The sequence below is a fragment of the Ptychodera flava genome, chromosome 17, assembly GCF_041260155.1.
Source record: "Ptychodera flava strain L36383 chromosome 17, AS_Pfla_20210202, whole genome shotgun sequence".
NCBI classification, from domain to species: Eukaryota; Metazoa; Hemichordata; class Enteropneusta; family Ptychoderidae; genus Ptychodera; species Ptychodera flava.
The window spans coordinates 40,159,680-40,171,123 of record NC_091944.1 but is presented as its reverse complement, the minus strand read 5'-3'; the positions used below and the strand labels follow the sequence as shown (position 1 = coordinate 40,171,123).

General features: G+C 39.3%; 1 protein-coding gene and 1 long non-coding RNA gene across 2 annotated transcripts; both read left to right on the top strand.

The window, feature by feature from the left end:
• Positions 1-2,780: 2,780 nt before the first annotated feature.
• Positions 2,781-4,020, top strand: LOC139116316 (uncharacterized). Its single transcript, XR_011548281.1, has 3 exons — positions 2,781-2,863; positions 2,965-3,141; positions 3,720-4,020. It is a non-coding gene; the product is annotated as an uncharacterized lncRNA (long non-coding RNA).
• A 558-nt stretch (positions 4,021-4,578) lies between these two features.
• LOC139116315 (uncharacterized) lies at positions 4,579-10,680 on the top strand. The gene is made up of 3 exons (XM_070678949.1): positions 4,579-8,136; positions 8,997-9,217; positions 9,316-10,680. Exons 2-3 carry the CDS (start codon positions 9,069-9,071, stop codon positions 9,791-9,793), a joined length of 627 nt encoding a protein of 208 aa, XP_070535050.1. The 5' UTR covers positions 4,579-8,136; positions 8,997-9,068; the 3' UTR covers positions 9,794-10,680.
• Positions 10,681-11,444: the final 764 nt, after the last annotated feature.

Below are 11,444 nucleotides of genomic sequence, written 5' to 3'. Positions count from 1 at the left end.
GTTATGCCTATACACCAAAAATAAGACCTCTAGCTCTATTTTCTGGCTCAGAATTAGATATGCACATAATCAATGGTTACAGGATTTGGTGTCATAATGTCTCCCATCTAACCAAATATGAAGGTTGTAGCACTTGTGGTTACTAAGTTATGAACATATACGTATATTCAAGGTCATCAAGGTCACATGACATTTTGTCAAAAAAATTGTATTGGTAAGTTATGCCTATATACCAAAAATCAGACCTCTAGCTCTATTAGCTGGCTCATAATTTGATATGCGCATAATTAATAAGGTAGATGATGTGGTGTCATAAGGGACGCCGTCAAAAGATCGATGTTTGAAAAAAAACTTAATTGCTTAAGTTTGGGGGTGGGGGGTTTTTGACCAAATTAATTTCTGTGCTGTCAAAAACGATTTAACGTTTTTTTGGCAAATTTTACGATTTCAAGGCTGCTTTTTGTACACTAAAATCGATCCAGCCACCCGGTCGAAGTTCAGCATACGAGATTTGAGATGTGCGCTACAAAATGGGGGTCTTGGACGCGGTGGTTTCCGGTGTGTACGTGCACGTGCGCACACATAACTTAGCCTTGAGAAACGCTGAGCGGCTGCGGGTTTGGTGAGGCACATTTGGTGAGTTCGAATTTTCTCGCGTATGTTCTCCTCACACAATGTATAAATGCCCTACGAACGACTTTCAGAAACTAACGAACAAGATTTGGGAGTTAAATATCAAAAAACAACAGGGAAAATCCCGTGCTGATGTACAGGAGAGCGCAACGAAATTGTGGCATGCCAAATTCAAAAATGACCGACGATCTTTGGTTGAGTTTTTTTGTCCCAGAAGGTCGAGCCGAAACAGTCTACCGGTATTTTGAAATATTTTTCCGATGAACGTGTTGCTGGTAATCTAGCCCTGCGTACGATGCTGAGCGGGGCGATTAGCTGTAGCGGAACACACAGCATCGTACGCAGGGCTACTGGTAATCGTGAGTCAGATGAGCGTAGTCAGGAAGGTCTCCCATTTCAAATGCGGAAGGTACACCCTAAAAGCCCCGAATACCAGTGGCGTTCGTTTTGATCAATCACGACAGGATGCATTTACTAGTGAGAGCCGACTGCGATTGATTCAGAGTTTCCTATCAGATTTAGAACTCGGTCCATCGGAAATTTTAACCCCCGATGTTGTCGGTGCCCAATCGTTCATGTCCCCATTGTGGGACAATAGCAGCGACGTATTTTCTATACATGGAGACCATGGCGGACTACATACAACTTTACCCTAAAAGAAAGGGTTCAACAACAGTATCAACAAATGAAACCGCCATCTACACAGCAGTATCTGATCTAAAAAACAATTTGCAAACGTTTCTAAGCTTAGATTAAATACTATTTCTAAAGGTATGCTTCAGAGAGCTGTAGAAAGGGCTGCACTTTTGAAACAGATGGTTTTATGTTTCCAACAGTTGAGAACTGTCATAGACGACCAGTTATGCAGAATGGTCCCCCCTTTCTAAAATGTTGGTGTCTGTAACTCTCCCTAATACTTTACCTGGAGAAAGTAAACCTTCATGTCAGCAGAGTCATTTATCTGTGGCAGAAAAAACTGGAAAAAAATGCAGATGTGTTTGATAATGCCATTTCAATGTTGAATAAGTTTTGGAGAAAAGATCACGATGGTTTTCCTATAATACCAGTTCCTGTGCCTTGAAGGAAAACAAACACACCATACAGTGATCATGAAAATGTGGAAAAGGTATTTAAAAAGGGAATCCGTGAAATCAGAGCAACACCAGCTCTGGAAAGGCTTCGAAAAGAGTATATATTTCTCCAAAGACATTGTGTGAGGAGAACATATATGTTGGAATTCACCAAATGTACTTCTCCAATGTGCACTCACTGTTCAATAAACCCTATCAAGGCTACAACTCTAATGAGTTGCATTAAGAGTATGGGGAATAAGCTACCAACCCCAACTCTCATTGCCGTCCATAATGGTCATTACATGACATTTTTTGAAGTGACCAATCATATCAAGCACCTAAAAGAGCAGGCACAAGGTAAGTTGTACTTTTTCAGTTGTATGGCGTAGTGTAGGTTTACATTTCAGATTTGAATTAATGTTCATTTGTGTGCTTGATTTCTAACGCTACTGAAATTTGTAACAAAAGTATATTATAAAAATTGCCTGTAAAAGTAAACAACACAAAAGGTTTCATGAAAGTTTAAATTAGCTTCAACTTCATACTTGCTCTTGTTAAAATTTTACTTGTTCATTGGTAAGGGAAAATGCATGTATTCAACATGTATTTACCATGGGATATACATTGTACATATACCCTACTAATTTTCAAAATGTGCTGAAAAACACTAAACCTACTCAGATGTTATACCAGTGTCACAGTATATCTAATTTTGTTATGCAACCCTCAAAATTTTTGTACATGTCTGAGAAATATGATGCTTTATGAAATGCATGAATAGCCATGAAAATATGAATTGTATTTCTTAATAGTGCAATTAAAAATCATACAATTCATATTTTCATGGCTATTGATATATTTCAGGAAGCATCATATTTCTGAAACATTTATTATATAATTGTTATTTGTTTGAATTGTTCAGGTCCTGATGTTGGTTGTCCATCTCTGTCTGAAGTGAAGCTGTGTCCACGGAGCTGTATGTATGTAATATCATCCAAAACTGATGGGAAAGACATGAACTCCTGGTTCATTACAATGAGAGGCAGAATGAGCTTCAAACCAGAGAAGAGAGAGAAGAGAAATGCAAATGAAACCAGAAGTGATCATGACTGGGTGTGCAAATTTAGACTGGTGGATGGAGTGCAGTGTCAGTTTAGGTATGAAAAACTTGTCATCTTTGTTTTTTTAAAAAAGAACTGTTTATTGCAGATATTTACATGATTGATACTAATTCAAATATATATATATTTTCTTTCAGCTGTCAAACCTACTATGGTTTAAGAAAACACAAACAGGAAACAACACTTTGAGAGACAATCCACCCACCACTCTAAATTATGAGCGAAGAAATACAAGAAAAGAAGTACTGTAATGATCCAGTGAAACCAGAAGTGAGAGAGAGCATGTCAAATTTCAAGCTTCTAGCAGGCACAAGGTAAGTTATACTTTGTCAGTTCTCTGGCATAGTATTACACGACATATTTGAATGTTAATCTGTGTTCTGGATTTCCTCAGGATTCTGAAATTTGTAACATAGGGTAGTACATTGTAGTATATTTTAAAATTGCCAGTAAAAGTAACTTGCATGAAAAGTTCAATGGAAATTTAGTTTCAACATAAATAGTAGTTTTAGATACTTGCTCAATGACTTGTAAAAAATTCACATGTACATTGGTGAGGGAAATGCCTGTATTCTATTTCCCACATGTCCATGCGGGGACATACATTGTACCCTTCAAGTATTCAAACTGTGCTGGCGAACACTAAACGTAATTAGATGATATATCAGTGTCATAGTATATCTAATTTTACTATGTAACCTTCAAAATTTTGATACATGTCTGGGAAAAATATGAATTAATAGCTATGAAATTGTGAATTATATTCCTTACCAGTACACTGTACAGTAAGTTTAGGAACCTAATTCATATTTCCATGGCTATTCATACATTTTAGAAAGCACCATATTTCTGAATATTTATTGTATAATATTAATTTGTTTGCATTGTGCAGGGGCTGATGTTGGTTCGCTGATTCCGAAGTGAAGCTGTGTCCAAGCACTTAGTGACTTTATTAGTCTGGAAGAGATCCTGCCATTTGATTCTTCCTGTGTATCAGCTGGAACACGCGGAGACCGGAATCTCAGCGTCTTGACATTCTTGCAAAGACCAGTAGAGATTTCTGCCTGATCCTTGAATCAAGGCATAGCGTCTGTGGAGAGTCTATGACTTATGTGCAAATTTATTGTTGTTGTTGTTATTATTGTGTTCTGGGTTGCAATAAAAGTATTTATGGTTTTTCGATTTTTATTTAATTCAATGGTACATTGGTATGTCGTTTGAAAGAAATAGTACAGAGTATGAGTCCGCAATGTTTTTCAATTTTAGGTCAGTTAAGTTAGAAGGGGGGGTGGGGGGGTCTGGGGCCAAACTTAAGCAATTAAGTTAGATTTATTATATTGAACTTTTGATGTTGCCCTAACTGAGTGATTTGTTTGACTGACTCACTTTGACTCATTTCTGCAGGAAAAACTCCAATTGAGCGATTTGACAAGACAAACTCCAATTGAGCGATTTGTGCAAGACAAACTTCAATTGAGTGATTTGTGCAAAAGAACTCCAATTGAGCGATTTGTACAAACAAACTCAAATTGGAGTGATTTACGCAAGACTAACTCAAATCAGCAATGTTTAAAAGACAAACTCCAATTGAATGATTTATGCAACACTAACTCAATTTCAGCAATTTTTACAAGACAAACTCTAATTGAGTGATTTCTTCAAGACTAATTCCAATTGAATGATTTGTGCAGGAAAAACTCATATTGAGCGATTTGTACAAGACAAACTCCAATTGAGCGATTTGTACAAGACAACCTCAAATCGAGTGATTTATGCAACACTAAGTCAAATTCAGCAACTTATACAAGACAAACTGTAACAGTGATTTGTACGAGACTAACTCACTTTGACTCATTTCTGCAGAAAAAGTCCAATTGAGCGATTGATTTGACAAGACAAACTCCAAACGATCGATTTGTACAAGACAAACTGCAATCGAGTGATTTGTACAAAACAAAATGGAGTGATTTATGCAATACTATCTCAATTTCAGCAAATTTAACAAGACAAACTATAATTGAGTGATTTTTCAAGACTAACTCCAATTGAATGATTTGTGCTCCGATTGAGCGATTTATACAAGACAAACTCTAATTTAGTTAATTGTGCAAGAAAAACTCCAATTGAGCGATTTGTACAAAACAAACTCCAATTGATTTATGCAATACTATCTCAATTTCAGCAATTTTCAAAAGACTATAATTGAGTGATTTTTCAAGACTAACTCCAATTCCATGATTTGAGCAGGAAAAACTTCAATTGAGCGATTTGTACAAAACAAACTCAAATTGAGTGATTTATGCAATACTATCTCAATTTCAGCAATTTTCACAAGACAAACTATAATTGAGTGATTTTTCAAGACTAACTCCAATTGAATGATTTGTGCAGGAAAAACTCCTATTGAGCGATTTGTAGAAGACAATCTGTAATTGAGCGATTTGTACAAGACAAACTCGAATTGAGCGATTCATGCAACACTAACTCAAATTCAGCAACTTTTACAAGACAAACTGTAACAGTCATTTGTACAAGACAAACTTCACTTTGACTCATTTGTGCAAAACAAACTCCAATTGAGTGATGATTTATGCAAAGACTTACTCAAATACAGCAATTTTTGAAAGAAAAACCCTTATTGAGTGATTTGTACAAGACTTACTTAAATTGAGTCATTTCTGCAAGACTAACTAGAATTCATCAATTTTTACGAAAAAAACTCCAATTGAGTGATTTTTGCAAGAGACACTCAGATTGAGTTATTTGTACAACAGAAACTCCTATTTGAGTGATTTGTACATAACAGAATCTAATTTAGTAGTATGTATCAAAACAAAAGCTTATCGAGCGATTTGTACAATTTGAGTGATTTGTGCAAGAAAAACTCCGATTGAGCGATTTGTACAAGACAAACTCTAATTGAGTTATTTGTGCAAGAAAAACTCCAATTTAGCGATTTGTACAAAGACAACGCTAATTGAGTGATTTCTTCAAGAATAACTCCAATTGAATGATTTGTGCAGGGAAAACTAACTCCAATTGAATGATTTATGCAAGACGAACTCAAATTAAGCAATTTTTACAAGACAAACTCTAATTGAGTGATTTCTACAAGACTAACTCCAATTGAGTGATTTTTGCAAAAAAACTCCAATTGAGCGATTTCTACAAGACAAACTCCAATTGAGCGATTTATGCAAGACAAACTCTAATTGAGTTATTTGTGCAAGAAAAACTCCAATTGAGCGATTTGTCCAAGACTAACTTCAATTGTGTGATTTATGCAAGAATAACTTAAATTCAGCACTTTGTACAAGAAAAACTCCGATTGAGCGATTTGTACAAGACAAACTATAATTGAGTTATTTTATTTGTGCAAGAAAAACTCCAATTGTGTGATTTATGCAAGAATAACTTAAATTCATCAATTTTTACAAGAAAAACTCTAATCGAGTAATTTCTGCAAGAGACACTCTGAGTTATTTGTAGAACAGAAACTCCTCTTGAGTGATTTGTACAAAACAGAATCTAATTGAGTTGTTTGTATCATCATCGCGCTGGTTCATTTTCTCACGCCTGCACAAATGTACGTGCTTAACAGAATCTCTGTCTCTCCGCATCGCCATGTTGAGTGACGATTTATGAAATTCAATGTTCAACATATCGCACGTGGTGGAAACCGCAAGTATCCATAATCACACAGTCACCGACGGCCAAACAAAGATTTCCAAAATTATCCGTTAATTGAACAGCCTCATAGAAAGAGTTCAGTAACTCCAACCCGTTTGGTGTGCCAATGATCACATCGGAATGATCGTCACCCGTCGCCACTATGTGTTGCTGCTTTGTTATGTCGCCCTCTCGCGTCGGCTCTTTACTTTTTACATAGTTGTTATGTGCATGCGTCTCCTTCTCTCTCTCTCCGCATCGCCATGTTGTAGTTGTGTTAGTCTTGTACCAGTCGTAATAAAGTTCGACGTTTATCTCCGACATCCTGTGTCTGGTTGTGGTCTTGACCTGATGGTTAAACGGGGATTGTCTCCTCACTGGCGTGGTGGCAGCGATTTACGGACCTACACGCCATTTACGAAATAATGAAGCTTTTCGAACCGACCTTTCCCGTACCAGCTGCCGTCTAGACTTCACGCATAGGTGGACAGCCAGTCAGTAATATTACTGGGTATCACGGACGTTCGGACACTCTCAGGCTACACTCAGCATGGCGCTCCAAGGCAGTGGCGCCTGAGTAAGTCAGAAAGCTGGCGCCAAAATCTCAGCTACACTTTGCACTGTTCTTGGGAGAGAGCACCACTTGGAAAGCAAAAACCAAGTCTTCTCCTCTTAGAGGATTTAGCGACGACGATGACGAAGACACCTCTGCTGCTTCACGTCGTACAACACTACAAAAGGTCAATGCCATTGAACTTATGTTGGGTCAGATCGCTAACTATTGCCCCATCATCTCTCGTAACAAAATAGTCAGAAAGTCAACATCAGTGGACCATATCTGGCAAACTGTACGTCTTCACTATGGATTTCAGTCCACCGGAGCACATCTTCTGGACTTTTGTGACATTCATCTTCAACCCGACGAGCGGCAGGGGACCCCTCTTTCAACGCTTGACAGCATTTGTCGAGGACAACCTGCTTCGTAAGGACTGTGGCATTTCTCATAATGGAGAGGACAGATCCACCTCCTTCCTCATCAGAGCCAGCCTGTAACGACAATGTTCTATGACCACTTCCAGGTTGCGGTCCCTTTCGTGACACCTCCCATGATGCCAATGACTGTAGATGATCTTCACGCAAATACAAGCTCCCTTGACACTTAAGTGACTTGACTCTTGACTTTGAGTTGTTTTGAGTTGTTCTGTTCTACGCGTTCCCCCTTGTGTCTTGCGCAGTTGACCGTAGTTTGTAGTTTCTTTCTTTATTTTTCTTTCAGGCTTGTTGTGTAGAGAAAAAAGTGGTCACGCCACTATGTGTTGTTGCTTTGTTATGTCGCCCTCTCGCGTCGGCTCTTTACTCTTTACTTAGTTGTTATGCGCATGCGTCTCCCTCTCTCTCTCTCTCCGCATCGCAATGTTGTAGTTGTGTTAGTCTTGTACCAGTTGTAATAAAGTTCGACGTTTATCTCCGACATCCTGTGTCTGGCTGTGGTCTTGACCTGATGGTTAAACGGGGATTGTCTCCTCACTGGCGCGTAGCACTGGCAAGGTTGATCCACAGGCGTGATGTTTTCTGGGTAGTTTCTATGAGTGTAGTTTATTCTACGTTTCGACGTTCTCTTCCGTAGCCTAATCACTAAGGTAAGAAACAGAATTATCCGGCCTGCCAAGAAAACTGCCCGTTCTAGTCGAAAATAAACACGAATCCTACAGTCAGTTACCTCGTTCGACGTGGAAGGCTCTCTACTGTCCAAAAACCACTCTCATGTCACGATAAAATGATAACTTTAGGAGAAATCTACCGTGTTTTGACAAACTAGGCATTTCTGGCGTCCACCGTTCTAATAACGCAACTCATTATCATAATTGGTCCGTGAGCAACGCCATCAACGGCATCAGACTGAGATTCACCACTTTCTATGTGCAGAACACCGTCCATTATGATAATGAGTTGCGTTATTACAACGGTGGCCTTCAGATACGCCGATGTTGTCAAAACGCGGCAGATTTCTTCGAAATTTTCATTTTATCGTGACATGAGTGTGTTTTTTGGACAGCTGAGATCCTCCGCATCTAACTTGGTAACTCAATGAAGGATTTGTGTTTATTTTTGGACTAGAACGGGCAGTTTTCTTGGCAGGCCGGATAATTCTGTTTCTTACCTTGGTGATTAGGCTACGGAAGAGAACGTCGAAACGTAGAATAAACTACCTCATAGAAAGTACCAAGAAACATCACGCCTGTGGGTTGATCGTGTACGTAGCGTTCGATGCACGCCGTTGTAGTAGCGATCTTTCAACAACGTAAAAATTGCTGCAGCAAGGTCGGGACGTCAGGCATTTTAACTTTACAATTATTTGTCTGTGGCTTTATCAAACGTTGTTTCATCAATTTACATCTTTCAAATGTTTGGTTATTCAGAGTTCCATTTTCATTAAAGTCGCACCTGTATGTTAATCTGTAATCAGCAAAATTAATAAAATCATTACTTCATTTATCAGCAACAACGCACGCGAGCTGCTGGTGTCCGAGTTCTCGAAGATGAACGAAATTTGATTTTCGAGGCATATAGAATGTATGACAACAACTACAGCAGAATTGTAACATTCCTTAGAAGAAAGACGGGGAGGCTCAACAATAGCGCTGCGGAGTTGTACAGGGGAAGCACTGAGGCCTGTCTACGGAGGAGAGTGCGAGATATTATAGGCACTCGAGTGGAAAAGTGAGTTCACTTCTCTGTAGATTTTCATTGTTATTTTTATTATCACTTGATAACCATGTTTTCATTTCTAATTTCTTTCTTTCATTTTGTTTCCAAAGCGAGCGGACTGTGAGAGAGCGGGAAATGCGGTACGCTGAAAGGGGTACACCGGAGGAAAGGAGGACTAGAAGACAGCGAATGACACCACACTCACCTCCTCCAACCCCACGACCTCCTCCTCCCCCTGAACAGCAACTACAGCAACAGCAGCAGCACCAACAAGAACAAGAACAACAGCAACAACAACAACAGCAACAACAACAACAACAACAACAACAACAACAACAACAACATATTGCTGGTCAAGAGTTAAACCATGGCGACGGTGATGGCGTGATTGGTGGACACATTCCCATTCCAAACAACGTGAGTTATGAGGGGAATCGTCGTCCTCTCCATACTCTAATCAGGGAGTGTTACGAACGATATTTGAACATCATGGACAGATTGCCACATACCCTGGATTTGGTTGACCAGATGCTGCAACGCTTAGACGAACGTTTAAATCAAATTTTCGTCCGATCGATTGACCATTGAACACCAAATAGATATCAAAAACCCTCCATTATAGCAATGAAGAAACAATTCTTATTTTTTTTAAATTTCATTTAAAACAAGTGATAGATATGCAACGTAATTTTCCGAGATTAAAGGTGCCGTGAATGTATTAAGGGACGACTCGAGTTAAACAGGTTGCGCAGCCTACAATACTTGTAACACCCACATGCTTTCATAATGACAAATCCCTAGAATTACAGGAACACGATGGACAGGTGTGCATTAATATCGACACTCACTCACAGTCCTGCCATCCACCTGTCATACGCGAAGCTATTCTCTGATTGGAAGGCATGAATCAAGCGCTACCGTGGCGGCAACACAGAGCAGCGTCTGAATATTATAATGAGACGAGAGACGACGAAAGGAACGGACAAGTCCTCCTCGGCTACTAATTAATTAGGCCACCGTCCAACCGGGTTGCAGAATTTACAACGAGACATGCAAATGTGACGAAAGCGGACCAATGGCATGCTTGGAAACACGACGTTCTCGTCCGTTTTTCACGTTCGTTTAGTGAAAGATCGCTATTTCAGCTGCCGGTGTTCTGATTTCTGCTTGTCTAAAACGACGATTGCCTGCAGTTCGGATCACCGAAGACACATCAAACCGATGAATTTGATTTATATTGTAGTCAGAAACAGTTTCTATGAATTCCAGTGTGTATTGTTCGATAGCTGGAGTCATTGATTCGGCGGCAAGACGATATTTTCTTTCGACTCATGCTCAGGTATTTGGTTATCGCTCGGTGGATTGTCGCCAGCGATACGATGGCACGTTTTCGGCTGTACATACGTTATCATCAAAAAGTTTTCTTCTGATTTCGTGTAAGTAAATACTTGGCTACCGCCTTTTGTAGAACTCGATATGTTGTCCACAACTCTGATGCGTAATCGCACTGGTCTATCACCGGCTGTCAGGGCCTGTTCTCCCGTACTCACAGCAGACACTGTGCGCTGCTGATTTAGAGATTCCAGTCGTCGATGCAATTTCACCATAAGAAACACCTTTCAAGTGAAGTTCTAAGATGCGCCTTCGCGTCAGAAATGGTATCGGAAAACCACAATGTATTTTGTCGGTGGAAGTGTGTACTGTGCATGCAGACAGGCACTTGTACAATGTTGCAATTGTCAACTATGCAGCCAAACTATTTTTGTAACCGCTACTGTTGTTATCATGTACCATATTCGCATTTCAGTTGTGGTATTGAAATTCACGCATAAATTTTACTTGGCTGAAACTTATGTTTTAATCTCACTGCATCATATTGCCCACAGTCAGCTACACAGTATCTACATGTTTACATAAACTTATCGCCAGCGCGGCGGCGTCTGGAACTTCTTAGGAAACTTCCCTATCAACTCATGAAGTTTCAAAGGAAACACACTGATGAATTCATGAGATGTATCAATATTCACATGAAGTTGAGCGTTCGATGATAGATGCAAGAGAGTGTAATTGAGACTGAAATATAAATGCACTCATTAAAATTTCCAGCAGGAATATCACACACAAAGCTTGATAGTGATATAAAATTTGGCAACAATTTTTTTTTTATACTAATCCATCCCTTGTCTAAGCTCATGAAAATCCCTTCCATAGCAATAATGAAATCATCTTGGCAACAGGC

Excerpts from the sequence above, each read along its gene's own strand:
- LOC139116315 (XM_070678949.1), top strand. The coding sequence starts at position 9,069 with ATGTATGACAACAACTACAGCAGAATTGTAACATTCCTTAGAAGAAAG. Across the intron at positions 9,218-9,315 it reads ATAGGCACTCGAGTGGAAAA|CGAGCGGACTGTGAGAGAGC; the intron begins GTGAGTTCACTT and ends TTGTTTCCAAAG.